We start from the raw sequence: 24,997 nt of genomic DNA, 5'->3' as shown, positions 1-24,997 counted from the left end.
TTTCTTAGGGTCCAACGTTAGTTTAAAGGATTTTACATTACTTCCTGAAGTTTGCAAACATATAGAAGTGATAAACAGAGCATCTGACCATTTTGATTGAGAGTTTTTTCTTCAAGTCCAGTGCCAAGGCACTTGGTAGTCCAAATATTTGCTCATTGTAAGAATGGAAGTAAAACCTACATGTAGGGGAGTTCATAGACATTGTACACAGCTTGATGGTTGCTCACTTAATTTTGATTTTGGTAGGGGCCTCATAATAGCTCTCCATGTTACTCATTCATCCTGGTTTTAGTCCTTGGACAACTCACTTGGCTATAATCCAGGAACAAAAATAAGAAATGAACCACACAATTTTTAAGATGTATTTATTCATTCAAAAGGCAGAGTTTTATGTAGAGAGAAATTTTCCATTTGCTGGCTCATTCTCCAAATGGCTAAAATGGCCACGACTGGGCCCATCTAAATCTGGGAGCCTGGAATTCCCTCCAGGTCTCCCAGTTAGGAGCAGGGACTCAAGTACTTGAGCTATTGATCTGCTGCCTACCCAGGCACATTAGAAGGCAGTTAGATCAGAACTAGGGCAGCTGAGACTTGAACCAGCACTCATATTGGATGCCGAGGTCTCAGGGAGTTGCAGCACAGTGCTGTCCCCTGGGCTACATAATTTTGAGAGAAAATGTCAAATTTAAGGGTTGATTTAAAGAATGTTTGAAAGGGCTTACTATGTGAATAGAGTTTTGGCAGTATAGGCATTATGTGCAATAACAGCAGACTCTCTTAGTGGGACATGAAAAGAGTTGAAAGATTGGAGAATTTGGATGATTGGTGACTGTTTGAAATAAGTGTAATAGCTCAAAAAATAGAATAGTAGGAATCAGGAACCTTAGTAAATTTGAGGACCTACTGATAATTGAAATATGGTTTATTTCTTACTGATGAATTTCAGGAAGGAATTAATTTTATCTCTCAAGTGTATGTCAGAATAAGTAAATATTCAGGTAGAAACTCAGGAGCATGATGGATTTTCCTTTTTTTTTTTTTTTTTTTTTTAAAGATTTATTTATTTATTTGAAAGGCAGAGTTACAGAGAGGTCTTCCAGATGGCCACAATGGCTGGAGCTGGACCAATCCAAAGGCAGGATCCATGAGATTCTTCCGGGTCTCCCACATGGGTTCAGGGGCCCAAGGACTTAGACCATCTTCCACTACTTTCCCAGGCCATTGCAGAGAGCTGGATTGGAAGTGGAATAGCTGGGACTGGTGCCCATATGAGATGCCAGCATTGCAGGTGGCAGCTTTACCTGCTATGCCACAGTGCTGGCCCCTGGATTTTCCTTTTCAAGTTATGTTCAGTGCATGACAGTTGAACCAGTTTTGTTTTAAAGTTACAAACTTCTTTTTGATATATTAAATCCTTCTTTTGGGAAGAATACTGTTTGGGGTCTGTGGTTTCCTCTGTCTAAGCTTTCTGTAGTGCAGATGTTTGGAAGGCCGTGTTGTAGAAGACACACAAGCCCAACATGGTTTTCCTTGCTTCAGTTGCAGCAGTACCAATACTACAGTGCAGGCTTGCTGTCCACATACGACCCTTTCTATGAGCAACAACGACACCTACTTGGGCCCAAAAAAAAGAAATTTAAGGAAGAAAAGAAACTTAAAGGTAAGCATTTTTAACTGCTTTTCCTATTTATTAATTTTATTTTCAGAATTGTGTGTTGTGTGTTTTTTTGCATTTGGGCTACTCTATTCCATATTAGAAACTTGCTCTATTTGAACAACTCTCATGTTCCTTTCTAATTTGTATTCAGTGTTAACTAAGCTTACTTCATGTTTGCTTATAGTCTTTTCTAGAATTGGGAGGATTTGAGAAATATGGATTTTGAGCAAAATGTTTAGGCAAAACGTTTAGTTTATTTCTTTTTTCTTTTTCACATTCTGCAAATGTTGAAAATTTTTGGTATGGGAAGAAGTTGATAACGCACAGGGAAGTCTGAAGAGCAACCCAAGGTGTTGCAATATGTTGTTACTGTTGCTGAGTTGATTGAGAATTGATCACTTCCTGATGGTTTTCTGTTGTGTTTGTATGCTTGCTGTTACTTCTTTCTGAGCTCTGAACAACTGGAACTCAGAACAGAACTTATTATTTTTTTTTTAATTTAATTTGTTTTTAACAGATTCAATGTGATTTGTAGATACAGTTCTAAGAACATAGTGATGTTCCCTTCTTCCTCCTTCTCTTCCTCCTCCTGTTCTCCTTCTCCCTTTCTGTCTCACCCTCCTTCCTTCTCCCTTTATTTCTCTTTTTGTTTTTGAAATAACATTTTAAATTTATATTATAGTAAAAAGGCTTAATACTTCACTGAATAAGAAATTTAACAAGTAGAAAGCAAAAAGGCCCTAGTTTAGTGGGAATATAGACAATGGCTGTAACAATAATTGAATAGAAAAATGACCATTTTACCCATATACAGTAAATTAAGTAACCACATATAAAACTATAGTGTTAGGGAAGAGGACTTTTAAACTCTATTGTGTAAGGCAAATTTTATTACTCTGAGGGTATGAACTCTACTCAAGACTTTTTTTGCCTTTCCTTTATCCCATACCCTCCCTGTTTATCTGTATTTTCTTATTCTCCATTCCCTCCCTTTAACCTGCATTAAGTTTTAATCCGTGTGTGATTTTTCTCTCACAAGTCATGGTGTGGTGCAAATGATGCATTATTTTTCTTGTTATTTTCCTGCAGCTGCCTTAACTTGCCACCATGTGGAAATACATTTTGTTCTTTGTGGCTATTCCTTGAGCCATGATACTTCATAAACCTATTTTCCTGCTGTTGGGTTCACAAGAAATTTGGTTTTCCAGTTCTAGTCTGTATTTCTTTCACATAAACAGAGGGAGTATCCAGTGTTCTTTTCCAAGTTAGTGAAATCTTCCTCTTGGAATGCTTATGGGCCAGAACAGATAATGTAATAAATGTTGCTAACCTCAGGTGGAATGGGGAAAGGACCTTGAATTTTCTTCTTTTTTTTATTTGAATTTTCTTAAAGTGAGGAGGATGTTTTGGGACTGTCCCACTCGGAGGGAAAAAAACCCAATCTCCTGATACTCTGTTTGCTTTGCAGCCAAGTTGAAAAAAGTTAAGAAAAAAAGACGACGAGATGAAGAACTTTCCTCTGAAGAATCCCCTCGTCGACACCACCACCAAACCAAAGTGTTTGCCAAGTTTTCTCATGACGCACCTCCCCCTGGCACCAAGAAGAAGCACTTGTCCATTGAGCAGCTTAATGCTCGTCGCAGGAAAGTCTGGCTCAGCATTGTGAAAAAGGAGCTACCAAAGGTCAGTGAATGTCACCAGTCTAGGGGATGGGGAGTGTTTTCCCTCCCTGCCCTCCAATGAGTAAGAACTGGGGGAGAGCTAGATACCTCCTCCGACAGGAGTTCAGAAAGAGACTAACCTCGAGAATTGAGATTGCTGAGTAGTGTACTACTTTCAGTTAGCTATTTTCCTAGAATTTGGTCAGAATTTATAAGGTAGTAGTTTATGTGTTGGAGGATGTGGGGGCACTTAGCCTTGTAGTTAAGACATATTTGTATCCCATGTTGGAGTATCTGAGTTCAAGACCAAGCTCTGGATGCTGACCCCAGTTTCCCACTAATACAGACCCTGGTAGGTAGCACTGATGACTTAAGTGATTGGGTTCCTGCTGTTCATATGGGAGACCTAGACTGATGTTCTGTCTCTTGGCTTAGGGCCAGCCCTGGACATTGTAGGCATTTGGAGAGTGAACTAGTACATGGGAACTCGCTCTCTCTGTCAATCTCTCTCTGTTGCTCTGCCTTTCATAAGGACATGACATTTAAAATATAACATCCAATAATCCCACTACTGGGTATATATATTTAAAGGAAATGACATCAGTCTGTTGAAGTGACATCTGTGCTTCTATGTTTATTGAAGCAATATTCAAAATAGGCAAGAAATGGAAACAGCGTAAGTGTCCATTAACTAATGAATGGATAAAGAAAATATGATATGTATTTATAAAATAGAATACTATTCAGCCATAAAAAGAATGAAATCCTGTCAACATAATAGTTACTATGTTTTTTGTTTCTCAAAGAGAGAGAGGGAGGGAGGGAGTGAGGGAGGGAGGGAAACAGATACCTTACATCTGCTGGTTTACTATCCAAACCGCCACAATAGCTGGGGCTGGAGCAGGCCAAAGCTAGGAACTAGGAACTGCATCTGGATCTCCCAAGTGGGTGATAGGAGCCTAAGTATTTTGGTCGTCGTATCCTGCCTCCCAGGTGCACTGCAGGAAACTGGATCAGAAACAGAGTAGCTGGGACTTCAACTGGCACTTTGATATGGGATATATGTGTCTTAGGTGTCACCGTACCTTTTACATCAGAGTGCCCGCTCTGGTTATCTTGTTAAGTGAAATAAAACATAGAAAGACACGTACCACATGATCTCACTCATGTGAATTCTTTTTTTTTTTTTTTTTTTTTAAGATTTATTTATTTGAAAGTCAGAGTTACACAGAGAGAGGAGAGGCAGAGAGAGAGAGAAGTCTTCCATCTGATGGTTCACTCCCCAATTGGCCGCAACAGCCAGAGCTGCGCCGATCAGGAGCCAGGAGCTTCTTCTGGGTCCCCCACGTGGGTGCAGGGGCCCAAGGACCCAGGCCATAGTAGAGAGCTGGATCAGAAGAGCTGGGACTAGAACTGGCACCCATATGGGATGCCGGCGCTTCAGGCCAAGGTGTTAAACTGCTGCGCCACAGCGCCGGTCCCATTCATGTGAATTCTAAAAAAATTGTTGTTATAGAAGTTGCGATTAGAGTGGTAGTTAGTAGAGACTGATGAGAATAGGAGGAATGAAGAGATGGAAAAAGACTGATTAATAGATACTAGATTGGGGCCGGCATGGTGGCACAGTAGTGTAAACTACTGCCTGTGGTGCCGGTATCCCATTTGGGTGCCGGTTCATGTCCCAGCTACACCACTTCCACTCCAGCTTTTTGCTTGTGGCCTGGGATAGCAATGGAAGGCAGAGACACTTTGTGGCCATTTCTGGAGTGAACCACAACACTGACCCCCATCCTTTATCTTTTTATGATTTTTGAAATTTATTTAAGAGAGTTATAGACAGTGAGAGGGAGAGACATAGAGAAAGATCTTCCATCTCCTGGTTCATTCCCCAAATAGCTACAATGGCCGAAGCTGAGCTGATCTGAAGCCAGGAGCCTAGAGCTTCTTTCCAGGGTGCAGGGGCCCAAGCACTTGGGCCATCTTCAACAAAGCAGAGAGCTGGATCAGAAGAGGAACAGCTGGGCTAGAAACGGCACCCATATGGGATGCTGGCACCACAGGCAGAGGATTAACCTGCTGTGCCAGAACACCAGCCCCCATCTTTTGTCTTTTATGACATTACTGTTTTAGAGTTAGGCCTGTTATTTTGTTGAATGTTTTAGAATTTGAGTTTGACTGATAGTGCCTCATAATTAGTTTCAGGTCATAGATTTAAAAAGAAATTTATTTGAGAAGCAGACAATGAGACAGAGTTCCCATCTGCTGGCTTACTCCCCAAAACCTGCGATGTCCAGGACTCTCAAGGCCAAAGCCTGGAGCCAAGAACTCAATCCTGGTCTCCTATGTGGCTGACAGGATTCCAACTAATTGAGCCATTGCTTACTGGTTCCCAGGGTCTGCACTGACAGGAAACTGCAGTTGGGAGCCAGAGCTGGAGCCAAGAATTGAACCCAGGCACTCTGATATAGAACATGAGTGTTTTAACTAATGTCAGCTGCTAAAGCAGATGCCTCTCCTGTGTTGTGTGTTTTGACAGGATTACCATAGGAGTTATGTGCTCTGTTCTGATATATCAGGTGACATGTGATGGGTCTGTTCCAATATTGATGTTAGTTTTGATTCTTTGGTATGGTTGTGCCTCACTACTGTAAAATTACCATTTTCCTGTAGTGAGTAATCAGTACTTTAAAGGAGTTGATTTATATGAGAATATTTTTTTGTTATGGGAGTTTTCTGAGAAAACAAGCTTTAGTACCTGATAAAAAGCTTTAGGTGATGCCTGTCTGATGATAAGGAATGGCTTTTCAACGGAATATTTGAGATTGTTGGCTTTAAAAAAATTATTTCGCCTATTTGACCAGCAAAGAAACAAACAGAAACTGTGAGAGACAGACAGATTGGAATCTTCCATCTTTGGTTCACTTCCCAAATGTCTGCAACAGTCAGGGCCAGGCCAGTCTGAAGTCAGGAGTCCGGAACTCAATCTGAATTGCCCAAAAACTGAGCCATAATCTGCTGCCTCCTAGGGTATGCATTAGCAGGATGCTTAATCTGGAGCAGGGCTGGGACTCAAACCCAGGCTGTAATACTAACTTAGTCTTTTATTTATCTATTTTTAATGTCTATTTATCTTTATCTGAAAGGCAGAGTGGCAGAGCAAGATAGAGATATCTTCCATTTGCTGGTTCACTCGCCAGATGCCCACAAAAGCCATTGCTGTGGTAGGCTGCAGCTTTGAGCTTGGGACTCCATCTGGGTTTCCCATGTGGATGAAAAGGGCCCAAGTACTTGAGCTGTCATCTGCTGCCTCCCAGGATGAATTGGCAGGCAGCTGATTCAGACACCAAATAGATGGGGCTTTAACCAGGCGTTCCTGTAAGGATTGTGGATATACTAAGTGTTGGCTTAAACTGCTGTGCCATAGTACTAGCTGCTGACTTGATGTTTCTTTAGTTTGCATGGTGCTGAGACAGTGTATCTCAATGACTTTGAGGAATAATGTGTATGTTGCACTTTTTTGGCCTGATACTTTGTTTTCTAATCCTCTGGGAATTGAATAAAAGACCATGTCAGTACATAATTTTATTTCAAAAATGAATCCTAAATGAAATACTATTTTTAAATATTTTAGGCCAACAAGCAAAAAGCTTCAGCTCGTAACCTGTTTCTCACCAATAGCCGAAAGGTAAAATTTTTATATTGCCCGTTTTCTGTTTTGCTGTGTATGTTCTAGTTCTTTAGATCCATTCTTGCCATTTCTGTTGGTTGTGACTAGTTGATCATGAATCTTAATGACTAATGCAAATTCCTTCCCTTAGAGGAAATAGACAACTGCCTGTGAGAATAGTTGTCATGATCTGATAAGGTATATTACTAGCTAGTTATTCAGCCTCTGTTTCCTCATCTAGAAAATGAGGGTGATGATATTACCAACTTCATAGGGTTTTTGTGCTGAAGAAATTAGTTTACTATGTGTTGGTCTTATAAGGTGCCTAACACTTGGAACAGTTGTATCTGTTAATTTATGAGGTAACATTTGGTAACTTCCCAGCCAATAAGGCCCTCCTTAGCCATAATTACACTTTCTTTTCATCTTCCAAAGTGGTGGATGTGGCTAGGTTGCTTATTTCTGTTATTACCTCCAGGGTCTAGGCCTGGATCATACTACTGTACAGCAACAGTTAAGTTGGAGAGGGAAGAGCTTTGTCCATAAGACAACCATTTGCACTGAGCAGGTTGAGATTTCTGGCAGAAGTGGTTCCAGATTTGAATCCTCCCCTGTTGTTTGCAGCTTGCGCACCAGTGCATGAAGGAAGTGCGGCGAGCTGCCTTGCAGGCCCAGAAGAACTGTAAGGAGACCTTGCCTCGTGCCCGCCGCCTCACCAAGGAGATGCTGCTCTACTGGAAGAAATATGAGAAGGTGGAGAAGGAGCACCGCAAGCGCGCTGAGAAGGAAGCTTTGGAGCAGCGGAAGTTGGATGAGGAAATGCGGGAGGTGGGGCAAAAACATAACATTTTGAAAACTCTTAGGTTACTATAGCAGGATTAGGAGATTGGTTTGCAGTTTGAAAATTGTGCCTAACCATTGAATCTGGCAAAAAGTTTTAAAGGCGTAATTTTGAGTATAGTGATTTTAGATCAATAAACCAATTCAGGTTTTATTTTTTCAGTAAGTTTCTCCCTTTGGCATTTTGCCTCTTTTTCTTCCATGCTGTCTTTCTCTAACCTTTGCAACCTTTTTCCTCTGTGTATCTGTGGAAGAAAAATAACCAAAAGGGATGAATAAAAGCCAAAGAAAGTTCCTGAGTGCCAGATGCAATTGCAGTTTTTTGAATGGTCAGGGCTGAGTGTGTAATTTAAGGCCAGTTAAGAGTAGTAGACAATTAGCCCAGATTTCAGATGCCCACCCTCAGGTACTTCAGTGTTTTAGTTTGTAGCCACTACTGTTGCTGTACTTGGTGTCAGCTCATCTCAGCTGGGTATATTCCAGAGGAAAACAACCAAAAGGACTAAGTGGACAAAGTCATTGTGTTGCCATTTTAAAATTAGTGTTGTTTTGTTTTGTTTTGTTTTTCTTTTTTTCTTTTGACAGGCAGAGTAGACAGAGAGAGAGAGAGAGACAGAGAGAAAGGTCTTCCTTTTGTCGTTGGTTCACCCTCCAATGGCCGCCGTGGCTGGCACGCTGTGGCCGGCGCACCGCGCTGATCCGAAGGCAGGAGCCAGGTGCTTCTCCTGGTCTCCCATGGGGTGCAGGGCCCAAGTACTTGGGCCATCCTCCACTGCACTCCCTGGCCACAGCAGAGAGCTGGCCTGGAAGAGGGGCAACCGGGACAGAATCCGGCGCCCCGACCAGGACTAGAACCCTGTGTGCCGGCGCCGCAAGGCGGAGGATTAGCCTAGTGAGCCGCGGTGCCGGCTTAAAATTAGTTTTGATGAAGGAAAGTTGGAGTTAGAAGAAAGGAAGGGAACCAGTGGCTTGGATGATGTTTTCTTGCAGGTATGGGTTGTGGCCTGGTCAAAGCAGAGCTTTGGATTCCCCTGTGAGCTCTTGTCCCTTCTTTAGTTATGGCTTTCAGGGTAAATAGGGGTTTTGCCCAGTTGTCTTCAGTCCTCTGGATAGCTTGTATCTTTGTAAAAATGATCCTGTTGGGAATACCAAACTTGCTGAGTAGAGGCATTTGAGAGTTAGCCATAGAACTTGAAGTTTGGCAGGCAGCTTGATTTATAATCTAGGTTTGTGTGACTTAGGTTCCCTCAGCCTTATTGATAGCTGATCGCCTCTGTGCTTTTGTTGACTTACCTGCCTTTTTCTCAGAACCCGTGAAATAACATGTTTTGATACATCATTTATACCATGTGGTACTTAACTTTAAGGTGATGGGAAATGTTGTTCTGGTTTGGAAAGGTTTCTTGATAGTACTTTAGCTTTGGAACATGAGCATCCATTCATTAAGTGGAAACACCTCAATTTTCTATCATTCTCTTGTGTTTTTTCCTAATTTGAATCTGGATTTTGTCCTTTGCTGTGTTTCTTTTTCTTTATGAGAGGTAGATCAGGGATGAATGAAATCTAATTTATATGAATTTTATTATAAAGTACTCAAAAAATAATGACTCTTTAACTTGGGATTGTGTATACTATGGTCTATATAATTGGGTTATTGAATTATTTTATTGTGTATCTTGAGAATGATTTTGTTTATTTCGGAGTCAATTTTATTTTAGCTTTCCCACATTTAAAAGTTTATGAGTATGTATTGGGGGTGTGTGTGTCTGTAATCTGTATTCATGTTTTGTAGCTGTCTTTATCACAGATGAGCTACAGATTGTTTGAGTATTTTCTTTCTTTGGCCAGCTTTTCTCACATACCTGCTACTTTATTGACTTCGAAATAATTTATAGCTTTTAATTTCTAATTTTGCCATTTGGTGGCAGATAAATATTTAACATCTGCATTTTAAAAATTATAGTTTAAAATTGTGAGTCAGTTTTAGAAAATATAAACAGATGAGTGTTTTTTTGAAAACTGCTTATTTTCATCTACATGAAAGGCAGGATTAGAGGGAGAATGAGAGAAAGAGATGTCTTCTACATTCTGCTTCTCTCCCCAAATGTCCACAGCAGCTGGGACTGTGGAAGCCCAGGAGCCCAACACTATCTGGGTCTCTCATGTGGGTGGTGGGGATCCAATTTCTGGTCTATCATTTACTGACTCCTAGGATGCATTAGGAGGAAGCTAAATTAAAGCAGAGCAGATGGACTCAAAAACAAGTACCTCTGTATGAGATACATGTATCTCAAGTGGTAGCATAAGCTACTGCCCTACACTGCTTGCCTCAACATTTTTAAAAATACTAAAGCTTGGGACTGGTACTGTGGAGTAGTGTAAAGCAGCCGCCTGTGGTGCTGGCATCCCACGTGGGCACGGGTTTGGGTCCCAGCTGCTCCATCTCCCTCTTAATGTGCCTGGGAAAAGCAGTGGAGGATGACCTAAGCGCTTGAGCCCCTGTACCCACATGGGAGACCTGGACGAAGCTCGTGGCTTTGGACTGGCCCAGCTCTAGTCATTCTGGCTATTTGGGGAGTGAAGCAGTGGCTGAAAGATTTCTCTGTCTCTCCATTTCTCTAACTATGCCTTTCAAGTAAATAAATCAGTCTTTAAAATAAATAAATAAAGCTGTACATTCTTTTATCATGCAGGTTATAAAACAGAATGTTTTGTTTGGATTTAGTTGATGTCCCAATGCTATTATAGAAAATTCATGTAGCAAAAATCAGGTGTTTTAGACAGAGTCCTAGCAGAGCAAAGATTTTTTATATTTTATAGGAAAGCAAAATGCTAGGTTATTATAAGATTCTAAATTGGGCATAGGGGACGTTTGGCTCCCCAAGCTATAAAAGGTCCACAAAATCTTTTGATCTGGCCTGCCAAAATATCTACAGGTATAACTTAATTCCTTAAGTCTATACTAGGCTAATTTTAAGTTGATAATTTTATATGACTCACAAATGAACTCATCAATATACAAATGACCCTTGGAAGAAAAAAGGTTCCACACCCTTGCTAAATCAAAGTTATTCTTGGGTCAGCACTGTGGCGTAGTGGGTTAAGATGCTGCCTGCAGCACCAGCAGCCCATATGGGTGCTGGTTTGAGTCCCATCTGCTTCACTTCCTATCCAGCTCCCTGCTGATGCACCTGGGAAAGCAGTGGAAGATGGCCCAAGTGCTTGGGCCCCTGCACTCACATGGGAGACCTGAATGAAGCTCCTGTCACCTGGCTTTGGCCCCGCCCAGCCCTGGCCATTGTAGTCATTTGGGGAGTAAACCAGCAGATGGAAGATCTCTGTCTCTCCCTCTTTCTCTGTAATTCTGACTTTTAAATAAGTAAATAAATCTTTAAGTAAGCAAAAAAGAAAAGTTAATATTTGCTTTTAATTCTGTTGACTTGGTTAATAAAAATTGTTCATTAAAATTTTATAAAGATTTATTTATTTATTTAAAGTCAGAGTTACACAGAGAGAGAAAGGCAGAGAGAAAGAGAGGTCTTCCATCCACTGGTTCACTCCCCAATTGGCTGCAACAGCCGGAGCTGTGCTGATCCAAAGCCAGGAGCCAGGAGCTTCTTCCAGGTCTCCCATATGGGTACAGGGGCCTGAGCACTTGGGCTATCTTATGTTTTCCCATGCTGCAGCAGAGAGCTGGATCCCATAAGGGAGGCCAGCACTACAGGCTGTGGCTTTACACCACAGCGCTGGCCCCACCTTTTTAATTTTTTTTTTTTTTTTTTTTTTGACAGGCAGAGTGGACAGTGAGAGAGAGAGACAGAGAGAAAGGTCTTCCTTTGCCGTTGGTTCACCTTCCAATGGCCGCCACGGCTGGCGCGCTGTGGCCAGCACACCACGCTGATCCGAAGGCAGGAGCCAGGTGCTTCTCCTGGTGTCCCATGGGGTGCAGGGCCTAAGCACTTGGGCCATCCTCCACTGCACTCCCTGGCCACAGCAGAGAGCTGGCCTGGAAGAGGAGCAACTGGGACAGAATCCAGCGCCCTGACCAGGACTAGAACCCGGTGTGCCGGCACCGCTAGGTGGAGGATTAGCCTGTTGAGCCACGGTGCCGGCCACCTTTTTAAATTTTTAAAAGAATGTTTTCCTTTTAAAGATTTATGTATTTACTTGAAAAGCAGAGTTACAGAGGCAGAGAGAGAGGTATTCCATCCACTGGTTCACTCCCCAAATGGCTGCAACAGCCAGAGCTGGGCTAATTCGAAACTAGGAGCCAGGCGTATCTTCCGGGTCTCCCACATGAGTGCAGGGGCTCAAGGATGTGGGCCATTTTCTACTGCTTTCCTAGGCCATAGCAGAGAGCTGGATCAGAAGTACAGCAGCTGGGACTTGAACTGGCACCCATAGGGGATGCTGGCACTGAAGGCAGTGGCTTTACCTAATATGCCACAGTGCTAGCCCCTGTTTTCTTTTTTAAGTTTTTTTTAAAATATTTTTAATAGAAAGCTTTTATTTAATAAATATAAATTTCATAAATACAACTTTTGGATTATAGCAGTTCTTCCCCCCATTCTCACTATCCCACACCCAAACCATCCCACTTCCTACTCCCTCTTAAGATTTATTTTTATTTGAAAGAGAGAGAGAGAGATCCGTCTGCTGCTTCATTCCCCAAATGGCCCCAGTGGCCAGGGTTGGACCAGGCCAAATGTAGGAGCCAGTAGCTTCATCCTGGTGTCTCTCCTGTTTGGGTACAGGACCCCAAGAACTCAGGTCATCCTCCACTGCTTTTCCAGAGAACTGGATTGGAAACAGAACAGCCAGGATTCCAGCCATCACTGGCTTAAGCTGCTGTGCCACATACTAGCCTCTTATTAATCTTTTTTTTTTTTTTTTTTTTGAAGTGGAAGATTCAAAGAAGAATTTGACTGTAAACTATATAAATGCTTGGTGTGCTATGCTTACCATCTTATGGTTATAATTGATTATTTGGCTCTACTTTGACTTTCAACTTTCCATCTTCTTAGGCCAAGAGACAACAGCGAAAACTCAACTTCTTAATCACCCAGACCGAATTGTATGCCCATTTCATGAGCCGCAAACGAGACATGGGTCATGATGGGATCCAGGAAGAAATCCTAAGGAAACTGGAAGATAGTTCTACCCAGAGACAGATTGACATTGGTGGGGGAGTGTTAGTTAACATCACACAGGAGGATTATGGTGAGTCAAAATCAAATTCAGGGAATCAGTAGCCTCCATTTTTCATACCTAAAAGTGTGTATTATGAGTTGCAAGTTTTGTCTTCTGTAGGTTAATGATATTAATCCGAAGAGAGTTATTTATTGTATTGGTATAGGGAAGTATATGTTTGCTTGTTTGTTTGTTTGTTTCTTTCTTTCTTTTTTTTTTTTTTTTTTGACAGGCAGGGTTAGACAGTGAGAGAGAGACAGAAAGAAAGGTCTTCCTTTTTGCATTGGTTCATCCCCCAAATGGTAGCCATGGCCAGCGCGCTGCGCCGATCCAAAGCCAGGAGCCAGGTGCTTCCTCCTGGTCTCCCATGCAGGTGCAGGGCCCACCACTTGGGCCATCCTCCACTGCCTTCCCAGGCCACAGTAGAGAGCTGGACTGGAAGAGGGGCAACCAGGACAGAATCCGGCACCCCAATCGGGACTAAAACCCCGGGGTGCTGGCGCCGCAGGCGGAGGATTAGCCAAGTGAGCGGCGGCACCAGCTGGGAAGTGTATGTTTCTTTTTTTTTTTTTTCCTTTTCATTGTTGTGGTTTTTTTTTTTTTTTTTTTTTTTTTTTTTTTTTTTTTTTTTTTAACAGGCAGAGTGGACAGTGAGAGAGAGAGACAGAGAGAAAGGTCTTCCTTTTGCCATTGGTTCACCCTCCAATGGCCGCCGCGGCTGGCGCGCTGCGGCCGGCGCACTGCGCTGATCCGATGGCAGGAGCCAGGTGCTTTTCCTGGTCTCCCATGGGGTGCAGGGCCCAAGTACCTGGGCCATCCTCCACTGCACTCCCTGGCCACAGCAGAGAGCTGGCCTGGAAGAGGGGCAACCGGGACAGAATCCGGCGCCCCGACTGGGACTAGAACCCGGTGTGCTGGCGCCGCAAGGCGGAGGATTAGCCTAGTGAGCCGCGGCGCCGGCCGTGGAAGTATATGTTTCTATATACAAAATAAGTTAGTAAAGAATTTGAAAAGGAAAAATATGGTTATATAGTCTTACAACTTTGTGAATATTTTATATCTCATGATTTGTTAGAGGTAAATATTTGAATCAAATATTTCGCAGTAGTGAAAATCATCTGTCATATAACAAGATTCTTATGAGAAAGAGACCATTCAGTTTTGCTATTTTCTTGGCCACAAAGGTAGGAAGGAATTAGGATGAATTTCGAGAGGAATTTCAGTGAGAATAGTTATCTTGACCAGTTTGTGCTAAAATAAGAGAATGTGGGAGTGCTTCAGAGTATATTGAGGGTTGCATGTGCTTGTATTTATTCTGTTTCTGTAGTAAAACCCAACGTGAATATATTGTGATTTTTATTCCTCTTTGCTTGTTTGTCTTGGCTATTAGCATCACTTTGTAGAAGAAACTCCAGGACTGAGAGTTGGTTGACCTCAATCTCTGGGTGGTTTTTGGAATCTGGCTTTGGCTGTTGGAGATATGGCAGCCTTCTGCCTGCATCGGACCTTCAGCTCATTACCTCTGAAGGAATTTAGCTTTTTTCCTAACTACCCTTCATGAGCCAAAGGCTAAGTAGAATGAAGGAACTAGGGATTGACATCTGTTATCAGGATTTGCATCTTTGAAGATGAGTTGATAAGGTGTGATAATGTATAAGTTTTCCTTTACAGATAGTAACCATTTCAAAGCCCAGGCCCTGAAGAATGCTGAAAACGCCTACCATATTCACCAAGCCCGGGTAAGTCTTAAAATTGAAAAATTTCCTATAATTGGTCCTGGAAATCCCCCCCAGTCTTTGACATTTGTGGTCTTCATTCAGTCTTAGTCACATTTTTAAAATTTTTATTTTTTAAGATTTATTTATTTAGTTGAAAGGGAGAGTTAGAGGGAGAGGAACAGAGAGAGATCTTACATCCATTGGTTAACTCCCCAGAGAGCCACAATGTCTGGGGCTGGGCCAGGCTGCAGTCAGAAGCCAGGAGCTTTTTCTAGGTCTCACAAATGGGTCCAGGGCCCAAGCACTTAGGCCATCTTCTGCTTTCCAAAGTGCATTAGCAGGGAGCTGGATTGGAAGTCGAGCGGCTGGGACTCTTATCTGGGGCCCTACGGAATGTAGACATCACAGGCAGCTGCTTAACCCTCTGGCACAATGCTGGCCCCCATCATATATTCAATTAAGATCTTTGTCCAGGGCATGGTGTTTTATGTCACCTCTTAGAACATATCCTTCCCATATCTGAGTGCCTTGGGTTGAGTCTCAGTTCCACTCAGTATTCCAGTTTCCTGTTAGTGCACACTCTGGGAAGCTGCAGATGATGGCTCAAGTAGTTGAACCTATGCCACCCACACAGGAGACCCAGTTGAGTTCAGGCTCCTGTCTTCAGTCTCAGCCAGCCCTGGCTGTTGCAGACATTTGAGAGTTAATCATTTTAGTGGATGATATCTGGCTGTCCCTTTGTCCCTCTATTTATCTCTATGCCTTTCAAATGAATAAAATAAAACAATTTTTAAATCACATGTGTACTGAACTTGTACAGGAAAAAAATAAACTTGGGTCAGTTAGTAAAAGTGTGTATGTGTGACTTTGTAGGATGTGGCTATATATCTACTTTAGTAAGAATCTTTCAGGAGAGGTAGAAAAAAATGACCATTCATTTGATTGAAGCTAAGATTGTCTAGTTTTTTTTTTTTTTTTTTTGTCCATGTGGAAGTTGGAGTTATGCAGAGAGAGAAGGAAAGGCAGAGAGAGAGAGAGAGAGAGTCTTCCATCCTCTGGTTCACTCCCCAGTTGGCTGCAATGACTGGAGCTGCGCCAATCCAAAGCCAGGAGCCAGGAGCTTCTTCCGGGTCTCCCATTTGGTTGTAGGGGCCCAAGGACTTGGCTCATCTTCTGCTGCTTTTACCAGGCCATAGCACAGAACTGGATCGGAAGTGGAGCAGCTGGGACTTGAACTGGTGGTACCCATATGGGATGCCGGCACTGCAGGCGTCAGATTTAGCCTTTTTTTTTTTTCTTCAGGCAGAGTGGATAGGAGAGAGAGACAGAGAGAAAGGTCTTCCTTTTGCCGTTGGTTCACCCTCCAATGGCCGCCACAGCTGGCGCGCTGTGGCCGGCGCACCGCGCTGATCCGACGGCAGGAGCCAGGTGCTTCTTCCTGGTCTCCCATGTGGGTGCAGGGCCCAAGCACTTGGGCCATCCTCCACTGCCTTCCCGGGCCACAGCAGAGAGTTGGACTGGAAGAGGAACAACCGGGACAGAATCTGACACCCCAACCAGGACTAGAACCCCGGGGTACCGGCATCACAGGCGGAGGATTAGCCTAGTGAGCCATGGCGCCAGCCAGCTTTACCCATTACACCAGAGCACTGACCCCAAAAATCACACTCTTGGCTTAAAAGAGCAATATCAGGGCCCTGCGTTGTGGCACAGCAGGTAAAGCCACTACCTATGGCACTGGCATCCCATATGGGTACCAGTTCGAGTCCCAGCTGCTCCACTTCCCATACAGTTCCCTGGTAATGGCCTGGGAAGAACAACAGAAGATGATCTAAGTGTTTGGGCCCTTACTACCCAAGTGGGAGACTCAGATGAGGCTCCTGGCTCTTAGCTTTGGCCTAGCTCAGCCATGGCTGTTGAGGCCATCCATGGAGTAAACTAGCAGATGGAAGATCTTGCTCTCTGTCTCTCCCTCTTTCTTTATACCTCTGACTGTTGTACCTGAGCGAATGTAAACAAAGGAGCACCACACCTTGATACAATTTGCTGGCAGTGGAGAGTGAGTGGGCTCATGCCCTAAAGAACTCTCAACCCTGAAGCCCAAAGCAACAGGGTTTATAAAGGCAAAAACCGCAATATCGGGAGGGGAATATGTGGTTACTGGGGTCAAGCTGACCTAAAACCTATGCGAAACTAGTATCAATTATAATCTTGACAATACCAGTTATAGTCTTAACAGTTTTAATTATAATCTTGACATTAATCCAGGCATTGGTTTTAATCATATGTAGGACATAGACAAATTATATTTTTGTCATTAACCCAGGTGCAGCCTATCCACTTCCCAGCTTGAACAATCATGCTAGGGGGTATCTATGCTCTGCCAAATGTGATGTAGTGGACTGCTATTGTTCAGCTGTTTTAGATCAGATCATAGTTTCAGATCAGAGTCTCACGGTGGGGGGGAGGAGGGGCCACCTTCCCAGAATGGAGTCTCAGATTCTCCAAAATGGAGTCCCTACTTGTGGGGAGCAACTCGGACTAGACTAAGTTACTGGAATTAAGACTTATTCTATGCATCTGCTCTCCCACAATATGGCGCTGAGAAGGGAGTAACAACTTCTACGCAGCTGCCTCTCACCAACTTGACAAGCTGCAGGACCTGCTCCTGATTGGAGGAGAGCAGTGTACTCGGCGTGTGGGTAGCAGAGTTGGGATTGGTGGAAGAGGACTATAAAGGAGGAGAGAGACAACATGCACCAGGAACATCTAAGGGGAACATCTATCTGAAGGAACACCTGTGCAGCCCCCGAGAGAGCCAGCCGGCGGTGTGCCTCTCCCCTGCGGAAGTGGGGAAAGTGGCTGGGGGCCCGCCCCTCCATGGAGGTGGAGGGTCGGTAGCCAACCCGGGAAGAACCAGCAGCAAACCCGGGGAGGGCCGAGCAGACGAAAGAACAGCGCAGGGTCCTGTGTCATTCCTCCACGAAGAGGGGGAGCGACACCTACTGTCAAGGTGTTACTTCATGATTTTCAAATAGAGTAAATAAGTTTTTATTATTATTATTTTTCAATAGCAAGGTCATATCTTGAGAAAGCTGCTGTTACTGCCTTCTGCCACATTAGTAACACACTTGCTCTCTGCAAGTTATGGATGATGTAGTGATACTTACTAAAATCAGAAAGAAACTGCAATTGGGTTGAATTAATAAAGAATGTACAGTTTAGGGATCCGGTGCTGTGGTATAGCAGGTAAAGCCACTGCCTACAGTGCTGGAATCCCATTTGGGTACCAGTTCAAGTTCCGGCCACTCCACTTTGATCCAGTTCTCTGGTATGGCCTGGGAAAGGAGTGGAAGGTGGTCCAAGTGTTTGAGCTCCTTTGCCCGCATGGGAGACCTGGAAGAAGCTCCTGGCCTCTGGCTTCGAATCAGCTCAGCTCTGGCCATTGCGGTCATCTGGGGAGTGACCCAGCCAGCGGAAGAAAGACCTTTCTGCCTCTCTGGCTCTTCCTTTCTCTGTAACTCTGTCTTTCAAATAAATAAAATAAATCTTTAAAAAAAAAAAAAAAAGGATAAATATGGGGCAGGTGTTTGGCACAGTGGTTAAGATGTCATATCCTGTGATGGAGCGCTTGGGTTTGATTCCTGCCTATACTTACTCTTTCAGCTTTCCGCTGATTGACGTGCTGGTAGGCAACAGGCAGTAAGTAGCTCAGGAGGTTGTGTTCCTACCTCCCACAGACCTGGAGTAAGGTCTGGGTTCCTAGACATTTGGGGAGTGAACCAGTAGATCAGAAATTTCTCCCTGCTTTCTGTCTCTCCAAATATGTAAATAATTTTTTTAAAAGATAGATATGAATGCTATCTACCCTGACCACCCCAATCAGATTTTGTTTTTTTTTTAATTTAAAAAATTAAGTTTAAAATTTACTTACGTTTTTAATTCCTTGATGTATGTGTAATGTTATAATATGGCTTGATTTATGTCCATTATAAATATTCTCAATGTCATTATATTTAACATTAATAAAATAATGTGATGTTTTATATTTTACATTAATCAGATTATCATAAGTTCCAATTTCTTACCAGTATTATGTTTTTATGAATTTTATTTGCATTTAGTGTTTCTTCAATTTTTCTTCTTTTTAAAAATTTTTTTTTTATTTTCCAGACAAGGTCGTTTGACGAAGATGCAAAAGAAAGTCGAGCAGCTGCCCTGCGAGCGGCAAACAAGTCTGGCACTGGGTTTGGGGAGAGTTACAGCTTGGCAAACCCATCTATCCGGGCTGGTGAGGATATTCCACAGCCTACAATTTTTAATGGCAAATTGAAAGGTTATCAACTGAAAGGCATGAATTGGTTGGCCAATCTCTATGAACAGGTGAATTTTAGAAACATGTCATACACATTCTCTTCTTTCATTATCTGCTTTTCGAAAGTTACTGGTTTGGCTTAATTGTAGAATGAGTACAAGTTGGTAGGCAAAAGGAGTCTGTGTTTCGCTAACATGGAAATTCAGCTGGAAAATTTGTTTCAGATGTATAGGTAAAGGACTAATTTTTTTTAAATGACCTATTTATTTATTTGAAAGTCAGTTACACAGAGAGAGAGGGGAGGCAGAGAGAGAGAGAGACAAAGGTCTTCTATCCGCTGGTTCACTCCCCCAATTGGCCACAATGGCTGGAGCTGTGCCGTCCAAAGCCAGGAGCCAGGAGCTTCTTCCCATTCTCACACATGGGTGCAGAGGCTCAAGGACTTGGACCATCTTCCACTGCTTTCCCAGGCCATAGTGGAGAGCTGGATTGGAAGTGGAGCAACCAGGACTGGAACCGGCACCCATATGGGATGCCAGCACTGCAGGTGGCGGTTTTACTTGCTATTGTGGCCCAAGGACTAATTTTTTAACTGTTCTTGGCCTGATGGTCTCATACATCGTTATTCATAGTTGTAGCTGCCTTGTTGGCCTAAGGAATTGTGGGTAATAGTGCCTAGACCAAGTATCTCTGGTTACTTCTGGTTTGTTTGTTTTTTTTGGGGGGGGGGACAGGCAGAGTGAGAGAGAGAGAGAGAGAAAAGTCTCCCTTCCGTTGGTGGTCCCCCCCCCCCCCCCAAATGGCTGCCATGGCCAGCGCTCTGCACCCGATCTGAAGGCAGGAGTCAGGTGCTTCTCCTGGTCTCCCATGGGGTGCAGGGCCCAAGCACTTGGGCCATCCTCCACTGCATTCCTGGGCCACAGCAGAGAGCTGGACTGGAAGAGGAGCAGCCGGGACAGAATCCCAACGCCCCAACTGGGACTAGAACCCAGGGTGCTGGCGCCACAGGTGGAGGATTAGCCTAGTGAGCCGCGGCACCCGCCTGGTTACTTCTGTTTTAACAAACCTATTTTTTGATTAGTTCGTTTTAGCAGTAGTTGAACATTGTGTACTGAAATGAGGAAGATGTTGATTTTAAATATATATATTTTTCCAGGGCATTAATGGCATTCTTGCTGATGAAATGGGCCTTGGTAAAACAGTCCAGAGTATTGCCCTGCTGGCCCATTTGGCTGAGGTGGGTAAAAAAAATCTTGCTGTCTTCCTGTCTCCTTTATCTAGGCTCGTTTTCTGTTGAGAGTCAGCCACTTTCTAAGCACTGTGCTATGCTTTGTAGCATGCCATCACAGGATTTTAATCTTTGCCCTCAAGGCCTTTACAAGTGGACAGTGTAGTGTCACAGTTTTGCCTTCAGGAGGGCTGGAAATTCTTCCACCCACCTGTAACTCCTCATTGGAAAACCAGCATTGTGGTGGCAATGGCGCTGTGGTTAGATCTGCAAACCCAGGTTTACCTCTCAGTTCTGCTGTGGCTAGCAATGTAAACTTGAACAATTCACTTAACCTGTGTAGGAATGTCCTTCATTTCATCTCTCTGGGGGTTAGTTTCCTCTTCTGCAAAGAGGTTTTTATACTTATTTTATAGGAATTTTGTGAGAATTACATGAGAAAATATGTGTAAAAACACTGAAAAAAGTAAAAGCTGTGTACCAGCAAATAATGGTATAATTGGATAATTAGATAACTGGATAATTAGAAAATATGAGACAATAATTTATACAAGTCAGTGCATGTGCTTTGTGACTGATACAATTTAGGACTTAGGTGGACATTTTAAAAAGTTCATGAGAAAAAGGAATTATAAGCTTATTTTGGTGCAAAAAAATTGAAATTTATGAAGTTTTTTATAATATGCATTTTCTGAGAACTTTTGAAGACCCCTAAAATAAGCGTTCAGAAGAGGGAGTAATTGCTTGGTATTTTTTTTCTCTAAATGTGTTCTTGGTTATGTTATTAGCATTAGTAATTTTTAATTATTGTTAAATGTGCAGGTTTGGGAACTAGACACCATTTTCTTGTTATTTGTTTGCTATTCTTAAACCGCTCTTTCATTAATAAATTATAATTTTGAATGGAATATCTTCAGTCTTCCAGCAGTTGGCTGACCCCATTTTTCTGTTGCAGAGAGAGAACATTTGGGGACCTTTCTTAATAATTTCACCTGCTTCTACACTTAATAACTGGCACCAGGAGTTTACTAGATTTGTTCCTAAATTTAAGGTAAAACCAAAAGAACAAAAAAATGTTGCTCTTTAAAATAAACTTTCTGACTCTTTTGCTGCCGTACTAATTTAATTACTCACAATAGTTTTAAATTTCTTCTTTTGTTTCCAGAAATACCTTGCCTGTATTGCCTATAATTGATGGGAGCAATTAAGAGAACATATTACATCTTTATCTAGAGGGGAAAACCAAAGCCCAGTTTTCTGATTTCCTGTATTTGGCACAGAAATTAATGCTCCTGTCCATAATAGAAAATATCCACTTTGTTTTTTATAATAGATTTTTGACAAACCATGTCATCAGGGCTCCTTTTCTACAACTTACGGTGTTGTTCTCTCTACCCATTTATTTTTAAATGCACTCATTTTAAAATTCCATGTTTCCACGACCTTATTTTGTTGCTGTTCTTTGTGTTTGAAAGGCAGAGTGATGGGAGTAGAGGCAAAGGGAGAGCTGTATCTTCCTTCTGCTGGTTCACTCCCCAAATGTTGGGAACAGTTGGGGGCTGGACCAGGCTGAAGTCAGGAACCAGGAGTGTCACTAATATAGGTGCTTGAGCCATCATCTGCTGTTTCCCATGCACATTAACAGAGAATTGGATCCTACGTAGAGTAACTGGGACTGGAACCAGCACTTTTATATGGGATGTGGGTATGCTAAATGGTAGCTTAATTTGCAGTGCCATAATGCCTGCCTCTCACCCATTCATTTAAATATATAGAATGTATTTTCTTCTTTTTAAAAATTATTTGTTTATTTGAAAGGCAGTTAAAGAGAGAAAGAGGTAGAGACAGAGAGAGAGAGCTTCCAGCCACTGGTTCTCTCCTCAAATGGCTTCAAAGGCTGGGCTGGGCTAGGACAAAGCCAGGATCTAGGAGCCTGGAGCCAGAAACTTCATCTGGTATCCCATGTGGGTGGCAGGACCCAAGTACTTGGGTTGTCTTCTGCTGCCTGCCTGGACATACTAGCTGGGAGCTGGATTGGAGGTGGAACATCATGGATTTGAACTGACACTCATGGGATGCCTGCATCACAGGCAGTGGCTTAAACCCTTGTGCCACAATGCTAGTCCTATAATCTATTTTGTCAATACTCCAAAGCCAGATTCTTAGGCATAGTCTGCTTTATAATCCCTAAGATAGATAATGTGAAAATTAATTTAACTGATTCTAATTCAAAGGAAAAAAATGAGAGTTTAGATAGGAAATGATCATCAGACAACTATATTGTCTCAAGACATGGGAAAGACTTAAACAGGGAGTTAGTTACAGAACTTTGTAGGGATGTTGCAAGAATGGTTGGGATTTATTATTTATATTTTGGGGGAATTTATTATTTTGTTTGCAGTTTAAAAGGGACCAGAATGAGGAGGATTTTATGGATAAAATGTCAAGAGATGCTGGCTCAAACTCTCTGATTTAGTGTCTTCATAATAGTGATGGGTTTCATGAAGTTTACAGAACCTGGGATAGGGTGGTGGAGGACTGTAGCTCACCTTTGTCACTGAATTGTAGATTTAGAAACTGTTAATAAGGTGCATTTGGTGTATATATAGCTTAACCTGACTTTATTTTCTGCTTTCTGTGTTCATGTGGTCATCCTGAGGTGATTGTTGAATATTTTCTCTTGAGTCATGTGGAATATGGAATATGCAGATCCACCATATTTTTCCTCCCTTTTTTTTAAAATTCTGTTTTTGTGTTTTCATAAAGAGTTCAGTACAAAAATACTTTTTGCTACCAAATTGCTGCCATTTTCAGTAATTCCCCTGCTGACTGATAGATGGCAGTGGGGGTCAATTGTGTCTCCCCTTTTAATATTATACATATATCTGAAAATGAGTTTTTTATTTGCCTTTTGAGTTTCTCCTTTTTATTTATTATTTTTAATGTAGAAATTTATTCTTTTGTTTTTATTTGGAAAGCAGAGAGACAAAGAGACTAAAACAGAGATCTTTTATTTAAAAAATTTTAATTGATAACATAAGAATTGTACATGCTTAAGGTGTATTATGTGATGTTTTGAAGCATGTGTATGAAGTGTAATGTTCAAATCAGGGTTAACATATCTCCCAAAACATTCATTATGTCTTTATGGTAGAAGCTTTCAAAATTCTGTCTTGTCTTTTTTGTTAAACTTACTGTGACTGATGGTATCGTGTTGTGTAGTCACCCTACTGTGCAATAGGAACGATAGGACACCAGAACTTTATCTTTAGTATAAGTTAGTACACATTGACCAACCTTTTCCAGTCCTCCTCCCCTCACCAAGTTTCCCTTTGATATTCCATTTTAGAGGTCCATAAAATAGTCTGTGATCCAACTCCAGGCACCACCTGTTTTGTATTATATTGCCTGCTACCCCCACCATGTGGGTTTACACACACACACACACACACACACACACACATACATATACTTTCTCTATTTTATATAAATATATGTATACACAGACACATAGTTTTGTGGTTGGTTTTTTTTTTTTTGTTTTTTTTTGTTTTTTTTTGTTTTTTTTGCTTTAAGAATACATTACATAAAAGCTGCCATTTTAAGGTGCACAAGTTAGCACCAACAGCACTTACAGTGTTTTGCAACTATCTCAGCTAAGCTGGAAACCCTGTACATATCAAGCACTCTCAATTCCCTTTTCTTCTAGCTTCTGGAAATCACACATCTGTTACAGGAATTGTTTATTCTCGATATTTCATCTAAATGGAATTATCCAGTATATGGCTTTTTATTTCTGGTTTCTTTGCTTCACATAAAATTTTTGAAGTTTACCATATTGGTACATATATCAGCACTTCATTCCTTTTTATGGCTGAATAATATCCTGTTTTATGTCTTTATCACCATTTTGTTTACCCACTTCTTGGTTGATGGTAATTTGTGTTCTTTCCACCTCTTGGCTGTTATGAAAATACTGCCATGGACACTTGTGTACAGGTATTGGAGCATTAGTCCTGTTTTTATTTCTTTGGATATATACCTTCATGTGGGAATTGCTAAGTCATGTAGTAATTCTATTTAGGATCCCATCTCCTGTTTTTGTATGACCTAGGAACTATGATTCTTTTATTCATTTTAAATGATTGATAAGAGTATATCATAGCGTGCAACATGAAATTCAATATGCATACATATTGGAACATAACCATACTCCTTTGTTCATGTATTATTTATGGTTTTGCACATTATGGTTTGTCACAGAGTTGAGTTATGACAGCAACTGTGTGATCTACAATATTTTCAGAATAAAATCATAAGCCTGAAAGATTTACAGGAAAGGTTTGCTGAATTCTGCTCTAATTGTTCCATTGCTTCTGTCACTCTCCTGGATTGTTGGATGTGTGTTCACTTTCTTACAGAGCATAGTCAAATGTAGACTCTGCTCAGGTATATGATTAGATTCTAATCAAAGGTAGTTAGATCCGGCCGGCGCCGGGGCTCAATAGGCTAATCCTCCGCCTTGCGGCACCGGCACACTGGGTTCTAGTCCCGGTTGGGGCACCGGATTCTGTCCTGGTTGCTCCTCTTCCAGGCCAGCTCTGCTGTGGCCCGGGAGTGCAGTGGAGGATGGCCCAAGTGCTTGGGCCCTGCACCCCATGGGAGACCAGGAGAAGCACCTGGCTCCTTGCTTCGGATCAACGCGGTGCGCCAACCGCGGC

General features: G+C 42.2%; 1 protein-coding gene across 3 annotated transcripts in view; it reads left to right on the top strand.

The window, feature by feature from the left end:
• INO80 (INO80 complex ATPase subunit) overlaps positions 1-24,997 on the top strand; it is a 148,407-nt gene that overhangs the window by 33,800 nt on the left and 89,610 nt on the right. For all 3 annotated transcript variants that reach the window (XM_017348137.3, XM_002717971.5, XM_070054006.1), the window contains exons 6-14: positions 1,540-1,660; positions 3,126-3,340; positions 6,950-7,003; positions 7,610-7,813; positions 12,850-13,045; positions 14,687-14,754; positions 18,907-19,116; positions 20,205-20,285; positions 21,232-21,327. In XM_017348137.3, coding sequence (XP_017203626.2) covers positions 1,540-1,660; positions 3,126-3,340; positions 6,950-7,003; positions 7,610-7,813; positions 12,850-13,045; positions 14,687-14,754; positions 18,907-19,116; positions 20,205-20,285; positions 21,232-21,327 — 1,245 coding nt within the window. The remainder of the gene's footprint in view (positions 1-1,539; positions 1,661-3,125; positions 3,341-6,949; positions 7,004-7,609; positions 7,814-12,849; positions 13,046-14,686; positions 14,755-18,906; positions 19,117-20,204; positions 20,286-21,231; positions 21,328-24,997) is intronic.

The sequence above is a fragment of the Oryctolagus cuniculus genome, chromosome 12 (assembly GCF_964237555.1).
Source record: "Oryctolagus cuniculus chromosome 12, mOryCun1.1, whole genome shotgun sequence".
Taxonomy (NCBI): Eukaryota; Metazoa; Chordata; class Mammalia; order Lagomorpha; family Leporidae; genus Oryctolagus; species Oryctolagus cuniculus.
The sequence above is the reverse complement of the archived record's forward strand: the minus strand, read 5'-3'. Positions and strand labels throughout refer to the sequence as shown.